At 59.7% G+C, this 22,838-nt stretch overlaps 1 protein-coding gene across 1 annotated transcript in view; it reads right to left on the bottom strand.

The window, feature by feature from the left end:
- The window catches only part of SHB (SH2 domain containing adaptor protein B), a 123,300-nt gene that overhangs the window by 16,010 nt on the left and 84,452 nt on the right, over nt 1-22,838 (bottom strand). Inside the window, 2 exon segments of the mRNA XM_062207920.1 lie at nt 3,259-3,378; nt 8,340-8,511. Of these exon segments, the coding sequence (XP_062063904.1) occupies nt 3,259-3,378; nt 8,340-8,511 (292 nt within the window).

The following is a 22,838-nucleotide window of genomic DNA, read 5'->3' as shown; positions in this document are numbered from 1 at the left end:
CATGGAGGGCCCACTGAGGTGCAGGAGGCAGCCTGGGTGACAGCCTGGGCTGGCCCAGAAGTCTCCTCTCTACCGTCACTGGGGTTCAAGTGCCAGCTGGGCAGCCGTGGGGCAGCCTCGATCCTCTGTTGATTTTAGCTTCCTCACCCACAGAGCAGAGGGACTGGGTAGACCCTGGTCAGCCACACGGCTCCCTTTGCCCCTGCCACCACTGGGGGGCCACCCTAGGGCGAGTGTGCAGGCCTTCTGGAATGCAGTGTCTGCTGATACCGGGCGGGGGCCTGGCAGAGGGGATTTGTGGATAAGGGGGTGCCTCAAGATGGGACCTGTGTGAGTGGGGCCTGAGCCTCGGGGGCCAGCTCCCCTGGGAGGCCCAGAGCCTGCAGGACTCTCCTGTGGCTTGGCGGCTTTGTGGGAGCCGTCCCCTCCCCGTGAGATGCCCGCCCAATTCTCTGCAAGGCTCAGGGGCAGCCCACCCACATGCCACCTCGGGGCTCCTGGCCCCTTGTGCAGACCGGCCTGCAATGAGGCACAGCTGGAACCAGCCAGACCGTGAGCTCCTGCAGCCGGGCCTGGCTCTCAGCCTGGCTCTCCCTCTCCGATGCCCAGGCTGGCGCCTGGTACGGAGGGCTTGGAAGCACAGAATGGGTGGAGGGCCTTGTCCTCTGAGGTTAAACTCCCCCAATCCTCCCTCCACCCAGGGCAGGGTCTGAGGCTCAGATGAAAATGGCCAGAGGCGGGAACTGGCATAGCTGGGATTCCAATGTCAGTTTGCACCCTGCCTGCATGGGGAATGCCACTCCCCACCCCACTGATCCAGGCAGGCCCTGCATATCTAAGATCCATGTCTTGCCTCTCACATGCTGGCTGGCAGAGCCGGTGTCCACCCCAAGCAGCCAGGACACTCAGTGTTAGGGCCGTCCATGGCCGCCTACCACGGTCAAGGTGATTAATGCTGGGGCCTTGTGCCCTGTCAGCAGCCACATTAATCACTGGGCACTGGGGCTGTTCTGGGAAGCAAGCTCACCTCCTCCCAGCGGGCAACTGGGCCCAGCACAGGACGGGCCAGCCTACTCTCCCTTCCTGTGCCAATGTGGGCACTCAAGGGAAAGCTGAGCAGCTGCACCCAGCCCCCTGGCCTCGGGGGCTGGTGACCTGATAACTCTAGACAAGCATGTAAAACTACACCTCCACCTCCAGCCCCACGGGGCGCAGGCCAGTCATCCGACAGCAGTCCCGATGATTGGATCTGACAGGATGGGTACCAGAACATGAGCTCAGGGCCTAAAAGCACAGTGTTCTTGTCTGGGGTCTGGGTCTGGCCTGCATGGGCTGCCGGGCTGGCTCCCTGCCACATTCCACCTCCACCCCCAGCCCAGAAGTTGCACTGGATCTAGCCAGAGCACACCAGGGACCAAGGGGGTGCAGAGCTCACAGACTGGGTCATGCACAGGGTCCTGAGCCCACAGACTGGGCCATCCCCAGGGGTCCTGAGCCCACAGACTGGGTCATCCCCAGGGGTCCTGAGCCCACAGACTGAGCCATCCCCAGGGGTCCTGAGCCCACAGAGACTGGGCCATCCCCAGGAGTCCTGAGCGACCAGCAACATCCTGCTCCTCCCTGGGCAGACGTGGATGCTGTGGCCCAGAGAAGGGAGGGAACTCACTCAGGGTCACAGAGTGAGCAGCAGGAGGCAGGGCAGGCTTCCGTCCTGGACTCTGGACAACAGGCCCTTCCCATGACTCTTTGAAAAAAAAAGGGCTTTGGGGCCGCCACTGTGGCATAATGGGTAAAGCTGCCACCTGCAGTGCTAGCATCCTATATTGGTGCCAGTTTGAGTCCCAGCCGCTCCACTTCCCATCCAGCTCTCTGCTATGGCCTGGGAAAGCAGTAGAAGATGGCCCAAGTGCTTGGGCTGCTGCACCCATGTGGCAGACCCAGAAGCTCCTGGCTTCTGGCTTCGGATCAGCCCAGCTCTGGCTGTTGTAGTCATCTGGGGAGTGAACCAGCAGATGGTTCCCTCACCATTCACCTGCCACGTGATCTCTGGGTGAGAGAGGTCAGCGTGTTGCTCAGTGACTCTGAGCCCTCGTCAGCACCCCAGCAAGCCGGTGCTCTGTCACGTGGCCTCTGGCGGTGGCAAGTGGGACAGAGGGGAAGGCAGGCAGAGGGTTTCACAGCTCCCGGGATTTTGTGTCAGCTTTGGGCCCCAATTATGTCACTAACTTCCTATGCGCCCATGGCAAAAATCTCCTTTCTCTGGGCCTCCATTTTCCTGTCTGTAAAATGGGTTGTAGGCACTCTGTTAGGTCTCACTCAGCAACTACACTGAACGACGGAGTCCCCTTCCCCTTACTCCTGGGCCTGCCCGCCCTGACAACAATGCCTCGCAGATCAGAAAGACGCAAAGGTTACAAGGCAGCCACAGGAGACGGAGCACCGCTTGGCTTCTTCCCAGCCCCTGTGAGGCCCAAGAATCAGGTCACCCAGCCAGCGGCTGGAGCCCAGGAAAGGGCTGCTCTCTCGGCGGCGGTGTAGCACTGGGAAACTCAAGCCCTGGCTCAGCCACTCGGGCCAAGCACAGCCCTCTAGGAACCTCAGTCTGCTCACCTGCAGAATGGGAACCATATGTTCCTCATCAAAGGGCTGTCAGAAGGTTTGGGGTGGGGGGCTGAGGCATGCTGCGAGCTTCCTACAGCCCTGGCTCACTGCACGCAGGAAAGCTGCTCCTGGTTGGTTACCATAAATCCTAGGAGACCCCTCCTCTTCTAGGAAGGCAGCAATGGCAACCATAAAGACTCCTCTGAGACACAGGCTAAGAGAAAATCGGAGAACCGAGGTCTCGGGGCCAGTGTGGTAGAGCAACGGGTTAAGCGACTGCCTGCAGTGCCGGCGACCCACGTGGGCACCAGTTTGAGTCCCGGCTGCTCCATTTCCAATCCAGCTCCCTGCTAAAGCACCTGGAGAAGCAGCAGAAGCTGGTCCAAGTACCTGGGTCCCTGCCACCCATGTAGGAGACCCAGATGGAGTTCCAGGACCCTGGCTTCAGCCCGGCCCAGCCTTGCCTGTTGCAGTCATTTGGGGAGTGAAGCAGTGGATGGAAGGGCTATCTCCCCCCGTCTCTATAACTCTTTGAAATAAAATACATAAATAGATCTTTCAGAACATGGACAGCCAGACGGAGGTCTGAAGCAGCTTGCGCCGGCGAGGGCACAGCCGGGGCCCGCCACACGGGCCGGGGTGTGGGGTGGTACTCACTTCAGGGACAGGGAGTAGTCGTGCTTGCTGGTCTGGCTGTTCCGGACAAGGTAGCTGCACTCCTTGCAGAGCCGTAGCAGGTTCTCGGCGTCTCCTCTGCTGATGGCTCCGTGATACCATCTGGGGAGAGGGCAGAGTGCAGTCAGAGCCCAGCAGCAAAGGGGCGCCCGTAGCCCTGGCACCCGGTTTCCTTGTCCCAGGCAGGTGTGTCGATCTTCGTCCAGCACCTGCTATGTGCCAGCTCCTGGGAGAGGGCAGTGAAAGGAGCTCAGAGTCCCCTCCCCCAGGAAGCTCACGCCCCGGGCACCGCACGGCGGGTCTTGTGGTCACTGGTCCTTGGGGATGAAGAGGCCAGGTCGCACACTTGAGTTACAGAGGGTACTGACTCAGGGGTCACCCTGTCTCTATGATACTCGTGGGCAAAGCTCCTCACTCAGGACAGGGCACAGAGCGTGGGGCAGCTGCACTATGCTCCCATCCAATGGCGCTGGCACAGGCTGGCCATGTGGGCATCCAGGTCGCTGCTTCTGGACCACACGGCAGAGGGGGGCAGCAGAGTCAGGGGTGGGAGCACAGGAGCACATGGGACCTCTGATTTTCCTGACTGTTGGAGCTTTCGGTGAAGCTGCGGTGAGAGCAGAGGCCCCCTCCCCCCGCCATGATCACAGGCTCCTAACAACCCGCTGCTTCCATGAGGGTCTCCAAGGGGCAGCTGGTGCTGAGTGGGGCAGCAGCTGGGGGTCAGGGTGCGACCTGGCCAAGCACCTGGCCAGAGGCATCTGGCCAAGCCTCTGTCCTTTATCAGGTTAGGGCCACCCAGGCCCTTCTTGGGGTTGTGGGCACGGCTGCTGCAGAGCCTGGAGGGGGGTGAGGTCACCAAGTGGCAGTGCGGGGCACTGGCAGAGAGAGCCTGAACCGGCCAACCGCCATGCACGAGCCCCTCATCGGCACCGCTGCAGGCTCCTGCCCGGCCACCGTGGGAGCGGGGACATGCAGGACCTCTGCGAGGTCTGTCACCAGCGCTGCCGTGGGCTCCTGCCACTTTCTAGCCGGTGCCCTCAACAGCTAGCAGCGCGGCTGTGACAGTCACCACCAGCGCCGAGAACGTGAGGCCTGGGGAGTTATGACTGTCCCGTCTGTGGGCTGACTAGGAGGTGGTCATGGAGCTGGCCGACTGGAAGGGAAATGTGTGTGTGTGTGGGGGTGCATGCACTGTGCAGACCCACACAGGTTGCCATGGTTAACCCGAGCCCAAGCTGTGCTCGAGACAGGAAGTGTGGCTGTAACTGGGAGACGCACGCGGAGCCGCCCTTGTTTGGCGAGAGCATCTCCTGGGAGAGTCTGTCTGCGTAACGCAGCCCCAGGGAGCGACAAAACCAGCGTTTCATTAGCAAGCTGAGCCGTCCCCAGGGAAGTCCAGCCCACCTTGTGCCCTGCCAGGGGCGTGGGGTGGGGTGGGGCCAGGCAGGCCCTCAAGCCTCTGGGTACTTGTTAAAGGTAATCCCCGGGGCTAACAGGCTAAGCTGCTGCTTCCTTCCCCTGCGGCTCCCTCCATGGGGAGAGAAAAGCAGGGGACTTGGGGCCGAGGATCAAAGGAGAGAAGGGTCAAAGGGCACCGTGTCAGGGGTCGGGAAGCTGGTCGGGCACTGGGCAGCCTGGACTCCGGCACTCCTGGGGGAGCTGTGCCTGGATGCAGGAGAGGTCCAGGCCGGGGCATGCTGGGGATGTGCTGGCCTTCCCGGAGCTGCTGAGTCAGGGCACAAGTGGGAATCAGGGAGATTCTGCCACTTGATGTTTACTCAGTGCTCGCCTCACCTCTGATCCCACGGGGCTGGCACACGGAGTGGCAGTCAACAAGTGCACAGGAAGCCACTTCAGATAGCGGCGAGTGCTATGTGGGAGTATTGGGGTGTGGCAGGGGCTGTGCCTGCTCTGCAGTGAGTGGTCAGGGGAGGCCTGGACTGTGAGAAGCAGCTAGTCATATGCATGGAGGTTTTTTTTGTTTGTTTGTTTTTTGTTTGTTTGTTTGTTTTTGACAGGCAGAGTGGATAGTGAGAAAGAGAGAGAGACAGAGAGAAAGGTCTTCCTTTTTGCCGTTGGTTCACCCTCCAATGGCCGCTGCGGCTGGCGCACCGCGCTGATCCATGGGGTGCAGGGTCCAAGAACTTGGGCCATCCTCCACTGCACTCCCTGGCCACAGCAGAGAGCTGGCCTGGAAGAGGGGCAACCGGGACAGAATCCGGTGCCCCGACCGGGACTAGAACCCGGTGTGCCGGCGCCGCAAGGCAGAGGATTAGCCTAGTGAGCCGCAGCACCGGCCCGCAGCTAGTCATATGATGAGCCAAAGAAAATACCTCTGTAGAGGGAACAAAGGCCCTGGGGTAGGAAAGACCTGGGGCTGTCCACATGACAGGTGGCGAGAAGAGCTGAGCAGGGTGGGTGGCGGGGCCCAGTGGGCTGAGGCCTTGTGGGCCAAGGAAAGACATTTTGTTTTGTCCTAAGTGTGCTGGAGGGGATAAGACTTTCACAGAGAGACACTGCTGGTATTAGCGAGGGAGAAGCCACAGAACTTGGTAACGCAGCAGATGCTGGCATAAGGCAGCAAGACAAGACTCCACTGTGCAGTGTAACTCTGCAGACGCGGCTGGTACGGCGGTATGGAAGCCTGGGAAGGAGCAAGCTCTCCAAACGGCAGGAGCCGCATTCTGAACACGTTGACCACGAAGCACCCACTCGGCAGTTGCGATGCCAAGCAGGCAGCTGGGGGTGGGAGTCGGGAGCTCTGGGAGAGGTGTGGGCTGCAGTGCCATGCCTGTGAGTCAGCACCAGGATCCTGGGAGAGACTTCCTGGGCGGAGCCCGTGGCAGGAGGCAGGGGGAAACCAGGCCGGGGTCGGTCATCTGGGGGCCAGGCAGGAGAGGGGCGCTGGTTGGGAGGGCTGCCAGCTCCTCGGAGACACTGTGAACTCAGGTGACGGCTGTCTGCTGAGCGCCTGTTATGTGCCAAGCGCTGTTCTAGGCGTGGGGAGGCAGTGGTGACCCAGGCAAGTCCCCGCCCCAGGGTGCGTCTGTGTTGGAAGGGGGCAGCAGCTGGTGAGGGGTGGCTGGGCAAGGCTATCTCATCTCTCCCTTATGTAGACAGTTTGTGACCAGTAGATGGTTAGATGCCGACGGGGACGGAGGTGCAGGAGGCAGGGCGTGCTGACCCTGGGCGCCAGCGCAGCCCTTTCCTCCAGGGTGTCCAGGCACAGGTGCGCCAGCCGGTCCTCAGCAACCCACCCATCGGACCTGAAGGTGTCTCCTGAGCTTGAGGCCTCGTCAGCCTGGGCGGGTGGATAGGGGACCCTCTACCTAGTGCAGCAGGCCCTGCAGGAAGTGGGGTATGGGTGATGAGTCAGGACTTCTGGAAGGCCGGGGTAATCCTGGGGAGCAGGGATGATGGGGGAGGGAAAGCAGGCAGGCAGGACTCCGGACCTGCAGAACCTTGTCGGGCAGGAATGGAAAAGGCAAGGGAACTGAGCAGTGTGGGCCTAAGGGCCCGGGGAGGGGAGGCCTGTGGACTGGACCCCAGGCCTCTGTACATCATTGCATGCTTGCTGATGTCAATGTGCAGTCTGATAAGAAGTAAGCAAGAGGGCAGTGAACCAAGCTGTGAGCACGGGTTCAAGTCCAGCCCCCTGCTAAGACACCTGGGAAAGCAGCAGAGGGTGGCCCAAGCGCTTGGGCCCTTACACCACGGGAGACCTGGATGGAGTTCCTTGTCTACAAGCCCCAGCCATGGCAGCCACTCGGGGAGTGAACCCAGGAGATGGAAGATCTCTGTCTGTCACTCTGCCTTTCAAATAAATAAATTGATCTTAAAAAACAATGACAAGAAGACAGACTTTGGCCAGTTAGCCTGCGTGGCTGCGACAAAGGATGGACAACCAGTGGGAGTGGTGGTGCTCCCCAGCATAGTCCGCAAGGCAGGAGCTGGGCGGCCTGGAAGAGGCTGCAGCCCCTCCAGGGCTGGCAGCTCGGGCCGTCACTGGGAAAACCTGCGTCCTGCCCTCTGAGCGACCCTTGCCCACGAGGGAGGCACTGCAGGTTGTGCCAAGCGCAGAAGCCACAGGCCAGGCCGAATACGACAGGCGCCACACGCCAGAAAGGCTCCCAGGCGGGCGTGCTAGTGGCTGCCAACCCTTGAGCCGAGGGTGTGCTCAGTGTGAGGTCACGCGGGGAGCAAGGGCGGGGGAAGCGAGGCAGTGTGTGGGGTCAAGGGCAGGAGCACTCCAAGCTGAGGCCCCAGCCAAGGCTCTGCACCTCCCTGGATCTGGATTTTCTCATCAAGGCAGTGACGGCATGTTTGCTTGAGAAGCCGATCACGCACCTGAAGGCACAAAGTTCCTGGAAAAGCTCGCTCCAGCCGAGGGATGTGGCATGGTAAGAAAGGGAAAAGGACTTTGGGGGCAACTCCCAGAGCAAATGGCAGGCTGGGGAGACGGAGTTCCACCCTGCAGGTAACAGGGAGCTCCCGAAGGCTGTGGAGCAGAGCCGGGAGATGATAATTACGGGCGGCCAAGGGCCCGGCCCAGCGCAGCGCTGGGGGCAGCGAGGAGTGAAAGGGCGTGAGAACTGGGGGCCGGCATGAACGGGACCTGGCCACTGAGCAGAGGGGAGAAACGTCTGGGAAGAGACGGAGAGAGGGGAGGTCTTGCACAACCGGTATGCCGCAGACATGCAGAAACAGGACTGCGGCCAGAAAACAAACCCAGCTGACTCCAAGTCTCACGCTTAGCTTTTCAAGAACTCATCTGCTGCACGATGGGGTTAGAAACTAGGATGGTGACATGGGGACGAGCAGTGCGCACAGCTGTGCGGGCCCCTCCACTTGCCCTTGGAGGCTACGCTGGGGACAAGATGCAGGGCTGGGAGCCCAGGCCTGTTGCTGACTTGTAGGGGGCTCCTGGTCTTCCACGAGCCTCAGGCCCTAGGCGAGGGGGAAGCAGGGGTGGAGAAGACCCTCCCAAGCCCCCCCACCTCTCCAGAGCGCGTGCTGGAGCGAGGGGGGAGTTGTGACGCTGCCGCTCCTGCAGAACTCACATTTGCTTCTCCAGTGGCACAGCGGGGTCTACTCTCTCTCCCAGGATCCCGCAGAACTCGGGGCTGCCGTGTTTGATGGGCTTGAAGCCCCCACCAGGAGCACGAAGCTGACGCCGCCGGTCCCGGGAAGGCGAGGGGGACGACTGCCGCTTCTCACCGCCGTTAAACTGGGCTGCGGGGGACAGAGAAAGGTCGCAGTTACCAGGAGTTCAGCCTAAGGAGACGGGGGTAGGGGGGACGCGGGGGGCCTATCCGGCTGTTCCAGCTGCTGCTATGCAACTGGCAGGAGGCAGAGCTGCCAGCAGAGCGAGCCACGGCTGGCCAGATTCTGGCCCCTGAAGACAAGACACAGGTGCTGACCACCCACATGGCGTGTCTGAGGGGCTGTGTGTCTCCATCGAGGGGCAAGGCCCTGTCCTCTGCTCACTTCTCAGGGGACGAAGTTCTTCCTGCTATCCACTGTGCCAAAACCTGCCTCTAAGTGGCTTTTCCCCTCCTGTCCTGCCCGGGGCCACCCCAGCCACACCTACCTCCTTGCTCCTATGGAGCTCCACTCGGGTCCCCTAACGCTGCTCCTCTTCATTCTTTTTTTTTTTTTTTTTTTTTTTTTTGACAGGCAGAGTGGACAGTGAGAGAGAGACAGAGAGAAAGGTCTTCCTTTTGCCGTTGGTTCACCCTCCAATGGCCGCCGCGGTAGCGCGCTGCGGCCGGCGCACCGCGCTGTTCCGATGGCAGGAGCCAGGAGCTTCTCCTGGTCTCCCATGGGGTGCAGGGCCCAAGAACTTGGGCCATCCTCCACTGCACTCCCTGGCCACAGCAGAGAGCTGGCCTGGAAGAGGGGCAACCGGGACAGGATCGGTGCCCCGACCGGGACTAGAACCCGGTGTGCCGGTGCCGCAAGGCGGAGGATTAGCCTGTTGAGCCACGGCGCCGGCCCTGCTCCTCTTCATTCTGATGGCCCTGCGTGGGCCCCTGGCACAGACTGCCTGTCTTGGACCCGGCCAGCATCCAGCTGAGGCCAGCGCAGTGAACTGCACCTAACCAGCTTCCCTCGCCACCCTGGGCCCGTGGGGGTGCCGCTCACCCCAGGGACCTGCAGATACCCCACAGACAGCTGAAACCAGAGCTGCCAGAAGAGCTCCTGGGAAACAGCCAGTCCCCCTTTAGCCCACCTGTGGGCCTCAGCCTCCCTCTTAAGTGCAGGAATAGCGATGGTACCCACCTCCTGTGGCTTCAACCAGGCGCTGCACTCAGCAGAGTGCCTGTGGGGAGCCACTGCATAATATTTAACTTAATGAACTTCATAAATATTTACTTTTGGGGCCAGCATTGCTCCACGGTGGGTTAAGCAGCTGCTTGCCATGCTGGCATCCTTATCACAATGCTGGTTCGAGTCCCGGCTGCTCCGCTTCTGATCCAGTTCCCTGCTAATGCACTTGAGAACGCAGTGGCAGATGGCCCGAGTACAGGAGCTCCTGCTGCCCACATGGGAGACCCGGATGGAGTGCCTGGCTTCGGCCTGGCCCAGCCCTGTCTGCAGGGCCCATCTGGGGGGTGAACCAGCAGATCTCTGTCCCCCTCTCTGTCATCTGCCTTTCAAATAAACAAAACTTAACAAGAAATAATTCCTTTTATCACTACCACGCATGCTCAATGCAGATACAGTACCAGCGGCTTCGTGTAAGGTAGTGAGCTGATCTGAGCCCCTCTGTGAAGCTTGCCAGGGACCAGCTCTGTGCCCTGCCTGGGTGACTGAACCTCTCAGAGTCCCCACACAGCTGTGAAAAGGGGCCCAGCACACACAGGACGCTGAGCAGACCACGCCAGGGCAGGCAGAATGCCCAGCTGCAGGCCCACACCAAGCCATGAGAAGGCGGAGCCTCCTGGCCAAACAGCACGCCAGGCCATGCCTCTGACCCGATAAGCAGCACCCAACCCTTGCTCCTGGAAGGCACTGGGGAAGCCTTGTCCTGATGGGTGCACGGCACTTTCCACTGGGACCCAGGAACGGGCGTCAACCCGTTCTAGTCTCAGCCACTGAGCAACTGCCGCCATCAGGGACCTCCAAACACTTCTGTCCCTCCAGGGCCCAGCAGACAGCAGGGAGGGCCGTCCCCGCCCCGGGGCTGTGTGGGGCTCGTGGCCAGTTTGTCTGCCCTGCAGCCCGGCCTGGCAGGCAGCCTGTCACCTATGACCCTCCACAATGCGCACATACGTGGCGCTAGGCATAGGTCAAGGCCAGGGAAAAATCCCCGCCTGCTTCCCTCTTCCAGGAAGCTCCCCCTGACCTCGCCCCCGCTCCAAGCCCCCATCTCAGCCCATGGCACCATGATGACCGGTTTCCTTGCTGGGTGCCCAGCGAGCCTGAGGGGCTGAACCACATGTGCCCCCCGTCTCCACACCTAGCACCGGACCTGCCACATAAACAGGTGTTCAAGGGAGGAGGATTACATGAAGAAACCTAATGAGCTGCTGTTTTGCTTTATTGAGAAAAAATACCGGTTTTCATACCCGATAAATTGGATAAATCCTCCGAATGTCCTAGTCAACACTGTAATTCCCCACTGAATTAATTTATACATTCACTGGCAAGCTTAACAATAGAGCCATATAGTGTAGAGAGAACAGGTGGTGATGACTGACAGGCTTAATTAGGCAAATCATTTCACCTAAAATACAAATATGCAAACTGCCGAGTATAGCAAAAGAAAAAAAAAATTAAGAACAAAAGCTCTAAACACAACTGCTTTCATTCCTTCTAATTAAGTTTCTCTTTAATCTGCAATTTAAAGTGGCAATTCTTTTACTTTAGTGATTTTTCTGCAAACGATAAAGACACAATCCCTCCAAAGAATATCTGCGTTTGGAGAGTATGTGCACCCCCGTGAGTTGTTAGGACGAGGGAGCCTAATTAATCCCACCTATAGGCAATTAAAAATGGAAGTCGGAATCCTGCAGGGGTGCAGCGAGACCAGGCGCTGGGAAGACAAGGCGCCGGACTCCGTCTGACTTCAGCTCCACTGACACAGGGACCAGACCCCTGGGGCTGGTGGAGGGGTCACCTGGCTCATGTCCCCCAGGGCTCAGCCAGACGGCACCTGTCTCGTCCCACACGCCTTCTGGAATGTTCTGGCCTGGTGACAGGACTCGTCCTTTAAGACCCAGCTCCTCTTCCAGGCTTTTGGGGCTCTCCACGTGGAATGGCAGACCTGACGTCCATCAGTCCAATGACAGGAGACGACCCCGAGGCACCTCCCAACAAGCTGGCCGTGTGGGCACCAGGCAAGGAGGAGAGGCAGAGGAGTCCCTCCAGGGTCTCGGAGGAGGGCGCAGGCTGTGGTGCACACTCAGGGGCAAGGGGCCCTCCAGGAGAGGCTCCCCATTTCAGGGGTCTTCCTTCCCCACACACACCCGGAGGGCTGCCCACCTACTCCACTTTAGGGCATCTGGAAGCCTCCTAGGCCTGGCACACACGACTCCTTCCAGCAAAGCTTGCTCCAACCCCACCTGCCGAGAGCTCACAGACCCTGGCGGCCCCTCCTTAGGGCTCTCCCATCAGCTGGGGTGTCCTAGAGGGCAGCGTCCAGGGCAGAGGATCCAGTGCCTCTGCCCGTTCCAGGCTTGTCTGATCCTGAAGTCACTGCAGTGCCTGGCACGAAGCAGGTGCTCTGAAAGGGTGTGCCGGGGGCCTGCGTGTGGCGTAGTGGGTTAAGCTGCCTCCCGCAGTGTTGGCATCCATATGGATGCCCGTTCAAGTCCTGGTCACTCTACTTCCGATCCAGGTCCCTGCTAATGCATCTGGGAAAGCAGCAGAAGATGGTCCACGTGCTTGGGCCCCTGCACCTATGTGGGAGACCCATATCGAGTTCCAGGTGCCTGACTTCGGATCGGCCCAGTTCCGGCCATTGCGGCCACTTGGGAAGTGAACTAGCAGATGGAAGATCCCTCTCTGTAACTGCCTTCCAAATAAATGAGTAAGTCTTGAAAGAAAGTGTGTACCCAGGGAAATAAACATATCCCCACGGGGACCACTTCCTTCCTGTCCAGTGCCTGGAGCTAGCCAGAGAGCAACTCCCCAAGCACACTCTCCTGGGCTACAACCCTCACTGGCTCCCCAGTGCCCCACAGCAAGGGCCTACTCCCCTCTGGGGGGCTTATGGTCCGCAGGGAGCCAGCTCCAGCCTGACCTTCCCCTAGAAAGTCTTCGGGGCTCCCCCCGTCCACTGTGTCCCTATCTTCACCATTGGGGTCTGCACAACTCCCTGCCAGCCTGTGCAGTGCGGTTCCAATGCTACCTCCTGGGCAAGCTTTGCCCCAAACCCCCAGCCAGGATGCCTCTGTCCTCTGAGCCCCAAGGCCCCTTGCTTACACCATGGCCCTCGCACTGGATGGACGCTCCACAAGACAGGGCTTTGTGCCTGCCTCCTCTGAGGCCCGCACGGCCAACATCCAGTTCCGCTGCATAGCCCTGGGGTTGATCCTCTGCCGCTGTAATCAACTGTGTGACCCTGGGTGCGTCGCCCAGCCTCTCTGAGCCTCAGCTGCTCATTTCTGTGCTGGGCTGGGACAGCTGCCGCGTGGAGAGCTGTGGAGGGGTAACAAGGTCCAGGTCCCCCACTCTATGGTCATGGGTGAGCTTACAACCACTCCTTCCACGGATCAGACGCCACCTTCTCTCCCGACTCCTGCTAGAATCCCCAAGCACCACCAGACCACAAGACCTCCACTCGTCAATCACGGGAGTCCACTTAGGAACTGGACCTCCACTCAAATGGTCCTATTGGGTTTGAAAAATGCCGTCCTCTTTACTTAGTGCTTCCTGTGCATGAGGCAGGGAGGAAGACCTGAAGGGCACCTTCTCCTCTAAAAATCCACCTGTTTGCCTTGAAAGGGAGAGAGGAGACAGGCAGAATCTCCCATCTGCTAGTCACCCCCCAAATGCCTGCAACAACTCGGCTGGGGCAGGGCTGAGCCAAAGCGGGGAACCCAATCTGAACCTCCCACGTGGGTGGCAGGGACCCAAGCACTTGGGCCTGTTGCTTCCCAGTGTGCACACGGACAGGACGCTAGAATCAAAGTGGAGCTGGTGGGCTGCCACTGTGGCACGATTAGTCAAGCCACTGCCTACAACACTGGCATCCTATACGGGCACCAGTTCATGTCCTGGCTGCTCCACTTCCGGTTCAGCCCCCTGCTGATGGCCTGGGGAAAGCAGCAGCAGATGGCCCACGTGTTTGGGCCCCTGCACTCACATGGGAGACCTGGATGAAGCTCTTGGCTTTGGCCTGGCCCAGCACTGGCCATTGTGACCATTCAGGGAGTGACCCAGCAGATGGAAGATTTCTCCCTGTAACTCTTTCAGAATAATTCAATCTTAAAAGAAGCGGAGCTAGGCCGGCGCCATGGCTTAACAGGCTAATCCTCTGCCTTGCGGCTCCGGCACACTGGGTTCTAGTCCCGGTCGGGGCGCCGGATTCTATCCCAGTTGCCCCTCTTCCAAGCCAGCTCTCTGCTATGGCCTGGGAAGGCAGTGGAGGATGGCCCAAGTCCTTGGGCCCTGCACCCCATGGGAGACCAGGAGAAGCATCTGGCTCCTGGCTTCGGATCAGCGAGATGCGCCGGCCGCAGCGGCCATTGAAGGGTGAACCAACGGCAAAAAGGAAGACCTTTCTCTCTGTCTCTCTCTCACTATCCACTCTGCCTGTAAAAAAAAAAAAAAAGTGGAGCTAGGACTGGAACCCGGGCACTGCGACGTGGGATGCAGCATCCCAGGTGTCACCTTATCTGCTGCACCCGACCCTACCCTGCACAGCTGTCCCCGGAGGTTGGTGCTGTTAATGCCCATGTTTCCAGGAATGAGGCCTGGTGTCAAGGACTCATGCCCCGCACGGAGAGCACAGGCTGCCACACCAGGCAGCAGCCCTATCCCTGGGCGACCCCTGTGGCGCTGTGCTGCTCTCCAGGTTCGGACCCTCCAGCTGCCCCTTGCTGGCTGGCCTGCAGCCTCCAGGAGATGGAGCCTCCTTCAGGCAGACTCAGCACCACTAAAGGAAGGCGTCATGTGCAGCGTCAGGGGCTCGGGAGGGCCTCTGAGCCTCCAGGCTGGCCGTGAACTTGGCTCGTTTGTAAGCCACGGTCTGACAGCAGGGCCTGGTGCTGGCTCACGGACCTCCTACCACTGTGAACGCACCAGGTCCAGAGGCTGATCCTTGGTGTGAAGCCCCAGGCTGGGACTCCCAGGTTGTCTGCTCTCCAGGCAGCTGTGACCCCGGGGAAGGTGGGGTGGACTATGTGGCCTCTGGCATCCATGAAAATACCAGAAACATTCACAACGCCGACACCTGCAGATGACAAACCGTTCACTGCCCACTTTCCAGTCACACGCACCATGTTGTGTCACCCGACCCTCGCCCACAGACACGGGTCTGCTAAACATTCCCGGGAGGCGTATGTTCTGAAAAAGCTACGCTTGCGCTTCCAATCTTTTTGCACCAGAATAAACCTATCTTTTTTTTTGACAGGCAGATTTAGACAGAGAGAGAGAGAGAGAGAGATCTTCCTTTTTCCGTTGGCCGATCGGAAGCCAGGAGCCAGGTGCTTCCTCCTGGTCTCCCATGTGGGTGCAGGGCCTAAGCACTTGGGCCATCCTCCACTGCCTTCCCGGGCCACAGCTGGACTGGAAGAGGAGCAACTGGGACAGAATCTGGTGCCCCAGCTGGGACTAGAACCCGGGGTGCTGGCGCCACAGGCGGAGGATTAGCCAAGAGAGCCACAGCGCTGGCCATGAATAAAGCTTTTCATTCTATTAATGAACATCTTGTTCTTTTAATGAACTTCTTGAAGGAGACTCCTATTAGAATTCCCATTTTACAGGTGGAGAAATGGAGACCCAGAGAGATGAGAGCCCTTCCCCCGAGCCAGGTCAAGAGCCGGCCTGGCTCTCCTCCCAGGTAGGTTGTAAGACAGCGTGCACCTCAGCAAATGTTCAGATCGTGTTTCCAGGATCACCAACAAGAGGCCTCTGTGTTCACCTCACGGACGCATGTGGGCCCCAGGGCACTGCGCTGCCATCCGGCAAGGGAGGAGTGGAGAACAGAGCTCCTCATTGTCACTGCTGCCCGGGTTCCAGGAAGGCCACCGGGCTGGGTGGGCAGGCAGGCCTGGCCCAGGAGGTGCAGCTCTGCCTTCCAGTCTGTGATCCCTTCCTGCAGGACACGAGGACTCCATGGGTGGGCGCCTGGCCACGGGCAACCCAAGGAGAAAGCCTGATGAGCATGACTAGATAACCCACAGGCAAAAGCCTCTTCAGCCGCCAAAGGAAGCCACCTTCACCTCCGTAGCTCATTTTGCAGGTGAGGGAGATGGGGCTGCAGAATTGACTTCACTCCCCCGAGGTCAACAGCTCCGCTTGAACTGGATGCCCCCAACGAGCTCAGCACAAATCCTGTCCACAGTGCAACGCGTTCTCAAAACTACAGTGACGACAGTGACGCTGAAGGCCGAAGGCCGACTGAGTGCTCACTGCGCATGGCGCCGCCCCATTTTATATAGGAAGAAATGGAGGGAACTGAAGTGGCAGCAGGGGGCTTTCTATCCAGGCGCCCTGCCCTGGCCCAGCCCCACCACCCACACCCACACCCACCTGGGACCTGCTCAGGTCCGACAAGGGTGTCTTGTGTGACACTGCCTCCTGTAGACACTCCCAGTCCCCAGGAAGTGAGTCTTCTCCCACACACAAGCCTGGGACCTGCGTGGGGCAGGCTGGGAACTTGTAGAGATGAGTCGCTCCGGCAGTGTGGCCTGAGGGCCCACCGGCTAGGCACTGCCACACCAGCCTATCCACATGGCATCTGGACTCACAGCCGATCCTGGCAGGCGGGGACACACTCTCTGCTCCACCTTGGAGTTCAGGCCGGACAAGGCCAAGCACAGCACTGGCAGCCACCCCTCGATGCCCTCACCTGCAGGCTCCCTGACTTGGCTATAGACAAGTGTACAGCACATGGACCCCACGGTTCCCTGAGGCTTCAGGGCAACTTGGGGTGCTCTCCTGAGGTTCAATTTAGTTCATAACACCCCAGCACTCACGATGCACAAGGAGGCACCGGGGGCTGGGTGGGGGCCCCGGTGTGAACGAGGCAGGCCGGTCTCTGTCCTTCTGGACCGGATGCACAGAGACCTGTGACCTGCCAGTGACAGCCTCTCACACCTCGGCCTCTTGCCCCACACAGGAGCCAAGGGCACCTGCAGGAACATTTCCACTTGTCGGTCACTCAACGAACTCACCTGTCCGTCTGTCAAACAGAAAAGCCGACTGGAAAAACCTGTCCCTCGGTAACACATTAGCCACAGGAAGCCTGCGACCCAGACCTCCCGCTGGAACCCCCCCTCCTCGTCAGACCTGCTGTTCGCACGTGTTAAACATTAATTACAACTGTTACTCATTACACAGCACAGAGCTCCTGCTTCAGACGCTACTGCTCACTTCTGCCCAGGCCCAGGGCATGCTGGGTAGCTATGTGGGGGCAGGAAGGAAGCATCCCGGGAGCTCATGGGGTGCAGCAGGTGGCTGCGGCCAGGGCGAAGGTTTGCCGAGGAAATCCGAGGTCAGGCCTGTTTGTTCCCAGCAGGCGAGGGTGAGTTCGGGGTGCAGTGGGAATGGTGAGCAGACAGTGCCCCATGTGCAGCCTGGGCACCAGCCCCTGCACATGTGCATCTGAGGCCCACGGCGCCACGTCCGGAGGCCAATGCAAGCAGGTGCACCTGCTTCTGCCTCAGCAGCCACCGACGCCACCCCACAGCCACCCAGGGCGCAAGGCCTTTTCCGCACTGGTGATAAACGCTCAGGGGAGACAGCGTGTGCTTGGCAGCCTGACCCGAGTTCACTGCTGTGTGACAGTGGGCCAGCCGCTCACCTTCTCTGAGCCTCAGCAGAACCATCTGTGTGGTGACAAGGGAGCAACATCCACCCTGCAGGCCTTCATAGGGTTAACAGACGGCAGGGCCACGGTTTCTGTCTCCCTGTTCCTCCCTCACTTTAGCCTTATTTGGATTCAGACAACTGAGCAGGCTCAGAGATGACCCAGGGCTGTTTAGGAAACAGGGGGGGTCAGGGGTGATCACCCAGCATTAGCACAGCGACAAACGTGGCTGTGGCTGGAGCACTCAGGAGGGGGACCCCGTCTAACCCAGGTGAGCCTGGGGAGAGGCTTCTTAGGAGGTGACACGCCCTCCTTAATGCAGTCCTGACCCTACACCTACCAGCCAGGCGTACTCAGGCAGCTCCGGCTCTCGGGGGTGGGGGTTTCCCAGGTCGGCTGCGCCAGCCTCACCTGGCCCTTCTGAACCAGGACTCCGAGGGTGGGGTTCCACAGTCGCTCTAACACTTCCTCCAGGTGACTCAGGCTGGAGACTCCCCGCTCAGGCACACCAACCACTTCCAGCCCTGCAAGGGGAGGGGCCCCCACACCCAGGGACCGGTGGCCCAATCTCGGGGAGGGGCCGAAGATCGGAAGACTCTGGAGACTTGTGATGCAAAGCGTTGCTAGGATTCGGACGTAGGATTTCCTAGAGCACTGGGGCTGTTTCCGAGGCCGGCCCTGCTTCTCACTGCCAGGCAAGACAGGGAATGAGCTTCGTTAATGGGCCCTCGGCGGCTGCTCAGAATCTCTTTATGGATATGGTCTTTATATTAAATGAGATTTTATTTAATACAGCAAGCCTCCCCTGCACACCAATAACAAATCTGGTAACACACCACCCTCTAGGGCTTGCTATGCCTTTTCAGCCCAATCTTTCCCCTGGATCTCCACAGAGACCCAGTACGGCCACAGCTGTGCCTATCCCCATTTTACAGCCGGGACAATGGAGTCTCAGGAAGACGGCACAGCCTGTCTGGGTCCCAAGGCTGCTGTGTGCTGAACGTGGGACTGTCCGACTCCTTCTACTACCCCAGGAGTCCCGATGTACAGGACAGCCTGTCTTAAATGTTCTGGGGCAGAGAAACGTGCCGGGGAGTTAGCACCCAAACAAAACCATGCTGTGCACAACACCCAATTCGAGTCATAGGTCTGTCTTCCACTTTTGCCAGCAGGCAGACCTGTCACCGGCTGCCCCCGGGACACTGCCTGAAAAGTAATTTCAACGGAGACAAATCTTCAGACGGTGAGTCACACCCAAAAAGACTGCTTCCCGAGGATCTCTAGCTAGAGAGCCCTTCACACACACCTCTGCCACCCGGCCCTCCATCGAGCACCCCAATTACCTGCAGCTCAGACTCTACTGCGAGTGAAGACACCCTTAGCTCCACCCACTGCGCTCATCTGCTCCTGTCCTGTGTCTGGCCCTGCTGGCTTGGCCAGGGAGTCTTCAGAAGCCCCTTGCCCCACCCCCCACCTCAGTTTCCCCAGAAGCACAGCGGAGTGTGACCAGCCCACGGCATGACTGGTGGCTCCCGTGTGGGCAGGCCCTGTGCTCAGCAGGGACCTCGCCAGCGGCACCACAGCAGCCGAAGCTGTGGGAGGTATGCACTGTGGGACAGCACGGGAGGCCTCCCTCAGGCTCCAGTCACGGTGATGCACGCACATGCTGGCCAGCACAGGGAAAGCACGCATCCTACGGACAAGGGCGCGGGCTCGGGAGCACTTGGTCAGCCACCGGCCGGCTGGTTCTTCCCTGTCTTTGGGCCTTAGTTTCCTTATCTGTGGAAGGAGACACTGGCCCTCCCAGAGGAGGAGGAGCGCTGGCTGGGATGCTGCACTTCCCTGCGGTAGGGACTCCCTGTCGCACTTCCCACGTGAGGGCACTGGGGCTCCCAGGGCAGCTACACCCCTGTCCCCTCCACTAGGTTTGCTGTTGCTGCCCATGGGCCTCTCCCTCTGTGCAGCCTCCACTTGTTCCCCTCACCATCGGCACCACAAAGCCTGGGGCCAGGCAGACCCACCCCCAGACAGGGTGGCAGCCTTCCAGGCTCCTTGGGCTGTGCACGCGTAGGTGGGCTCAGAGCTGTATGGCAGGTGGTGCTCGGGGAGAGGAGGCCATTTCTGGACTTACGTGGGGCTTCACAATGCACTGCTGTGAAGACTCCAAGGGAGGGGCCGGCACCATAGTGTAGCAGGTAAAGCCACTGCCTGCAACGCCAGCATCCCAGGTGATCGCCGGTTCAAGTCCCGGCTGCACTTAAGATCCAGCTCCCTGCTAATGTGCTTGGGAAAGCGGTGAAAGATGGCCCAGGCGGTTGGGTCCCTGCACTCATGTGGGAGACCTACAAGAAGCTCCTGACTCCTGGTTTCGGCCTGGCCCAGCCTCAGCTATTTTGGCCATTTGGGGAGTGAACCTGGGGATGGAAGACTTCTCTGCCTCTGTCTCTCCCTCTCTGTAACAATGCCTTTCAGATGAATAAATCTTTTAAAAAAAACCCAAAAGATTAAAATATAGGGAAAGCAGGGAGTGACTCAGCTAGCTCTGGCAGGTGGCATGGGGGCTGACAGCTTGATGGACGCCACAGAGCCTGTGGTGACACCTGGCCTGGTGTGTGTCCCGGGGACTAGGGCTGGGCTCTGTGAGCACAGGCCACACCAGCTTCCTGGAGTGAGAGTAGGTAGCGAACACCCAGGGTTCCTGGGAGTGCATGTGGGATTTCTCACCCCCCAGCTCCTGTGCAGACTGAGAAGGGGGTTGTCAACCCCAAGCAGCTAGGATACCTCACAGCCTATGACAACTGGAGACAGAATCGGAGGCTGCGGGCAGCCCGATTGAGACGGGAGGTCCTGACTGTGCATATGCTGGGCCAGAGCCGCCGGCCTGGAAAGGCCATGGTTCCCTGGCAAAGGGCCTCTCTGCATAGCGGCCATGCAGGCAGCGCCAGAGGACAGAGGGCACTGTGGCACCACAGCTGGGACACAGAGCGCCTGGTCTCCCCTCGCCCATCTATGAGCAGCAGGCTAGGGTCCCCTGCTGGAACGAAGCCTGGCGGCACCCCTGTAACTAAGTACGGGGCCAGCTCCCCCTGCTGCAGGGCCAGGCCAGCTTGCAAACCTCCCCGGGGCAGGGAGAGACAGCTCATGACACACTGCCAGGTCCATGTGGAATGCTCACCGCTCACCTGGGCCGAAATCCCCGTGCCTCAGCGTTGGCAAGCCTGGCTCAGCCCACGGGGGCCCCAAGTGCTACATGCTTTGGAAACCTGAAACCACGGAGCAGCTTCCTTCATCCAGGCTAAACATGCAGAAGCAGAGAATACAAGGGCGGAACACAGAGGCGGAGGATTTTGCCCAGCAAACTTCACACGATGGGCTCACTACCCAGCCACGGATCCTGTATCCCAGGCTGCCAGCTCCAGGCAGTGAGCGCCCAAGAGCCAAGAGGGACCGTGTGGGCATTCCTGATGGGTACTGGTACTGCAGGGCCCAGCCAAGCACTCCCTGGCCACACGCGTGACTTTCTGAAGAAGACATCCACACACTTACACAGCACTGACGCGGGTGAGCAGCTGCACGGCTGGGTGGATGCGCAGGGCCAGGATGATACTCTGCCCTTCCAGCGAGCTGCTTCCGGCCAGCCCTGCTACCTGACAGGTGGCCCTGCCGCCTCTCACTCCACTTCTGTTCAGGGCATGGGGACCTGTGGAGGTGCGTCTCGCCTGCCAATGCCGTGCCCCACAGCCTCTGCCCACGGAGCCAGGCAGGATGCAGTCCTGACCAAAGGCCAGTGTGCACAGCATCCCTCCAGTGCAGCGCCGTCCCTGCTCCAGCAACCAGAGCAGAGCCAGGAGCACCAGCTCTGGAGCAGGACACGCAAAGGGAAGTGACCTGACAAGACACAGACAGGGACAGGAGTCCGTATCTGTCTTCTCTTAGCAGTCCGGGGTGTCAGACACGTGGTGACCCCTGGGCAGTAACCAGGGCTTGTGGGCTCAGAAACCGATGGTGCTGAGGCCTCAGGGTCCTTTGGGCAGAAGTGTGTGTGTGTGTGTGGGGGGGGGGGGGTAAGGTTCTTGCCCGAGAACCACGGGAAGGCTGTGGTCCTGCAGGGGAGGTGCTTCTCATCCCCACGTCCACACACACCGCCTGGGGACCTTGTCAAAGCAGAGCCAGTGCACTGGGTGAAGTCATCGCTGGCGACACCAGCATCTGGTATCAGAGTGTCAGTTTGAGGCCCGCCTGCAGTACTTTCTATCCAGCTTCCTGCTCAAGTGCCTGGGAAGGCAGCGGAAGATGGCCCAGTTGCGTGGGCCCCTGCCACCCACACGGGAGACCTGGATGGAAGATTTCTCTGTCTCCTCCTCTCTGTCACTCTTGAAAATCTATCTATCTATCTATCTATCTATCTATCTATCTATCTATCTATACATACATATATATATTTTAAAGATCTATCCATTTATTCGCAAGGCAGAGTTACAGAGAAGCAGAGGCAGAGAGAGAGAGAGAGAGAGAGAGAGAAGTGTTACATCTGCTGGCTCATTCCCCAATGACCACAATGGCTGGAGCTGCACCGATCCGAAGCCAGGAGCCAGGAGCTTCTCCCAGGTCCCCTAGGCGGACGCAGGGGCCCAGGCACTTGGGCCATCTTCCACTGCTTTCCCAGGCCATAGCAAAGAGCTTGATCGGAAGTGGAGCAGCCAGGACTAGAACGGGCACCCACATGGGATGCCGGCACTGCAGGTGGCAGCTCTACCAGCTATGCCATAGCGCCAGCCCCAATCAATTAATCTTAAACCAACGAGACTTGGCTTGCACAGGTCTAGGGTGGGCCCTGAGGCCCCGTTCTCCTAGCTGGCTCTTAGAGGACACAGACACTGCCGGTCCAGGGACCGTGTTCTGAGCAGCGAGACAGCTGCCCTTGTGTGACCTGTGAGCAGCTGGACCAGGCCAGGGTGAGAGCCTGCACCTGCTGCTCTCACTACGTGGCCCTCGGTGTCCACTGGAATCGCCACAGGAGCCTGTCAGCCCTTTCATCAAACTGCTGTTTGCCTGGAGTCAGGCCCTGGAAGGTACCAGCTCCTCCCACGCCCGGAGAGGCCCGGGCACCTTGCGGATTCCCGTAGGTCTGTGAAGAGAGGCAGCTGCGGAACACAGCAGAGACCTGCGAGCTCCTCCAGCCACAGGGCCACCTTGTCTTTGGCTCTCAGCCAGGCCCTGTGGTTGCAGAAAGGTGATGAGATGGGGAGTCCTTGAGGCGCCCGCGGCCTGACAGGTGAGGCCGACATCTACAGAACTAATTCTGAGTTGGTGTGAGAAAGGTCCCCCCAGTGACGCACGCAGCCAACTCGACAGGCCGGGGGAGGCAGGGGTTTAGGGGGGTGAGGCGGGACCACAAGGAAGTCTGCAGCACACACGGCTACATTTGAGCTGGGCCTCCCACCAGGCGCAGGACTGTCCCGGGTAGAGGGAGGCAGGGAAGGTGTCTGGGCAGGAACTCGGGCTCAGCACAGGGCACACTGTGCCCAGGGAGCTATGAGTAGCATATTCTGGGACAGCTCAGACATCAACTGAGGGG

Source organism: Lepus europaeus, chromosome 12 (assembly GCF_033115175.1).
Source record: "Lepus europaeus isolate LE1 chromosome 12, mLepTim1.pri, whole genome shotgun sequence".
NCBI lineage: Eukaryota > Metazoa > Chordata > Mammalia > Lagomorpha > Leporidae > Lepus > Lepus europaeus.
Note: the sequence above shows the minus strand (reverse complement) of the source record. Positions and strands in the feature narration are given on the sequence as shown.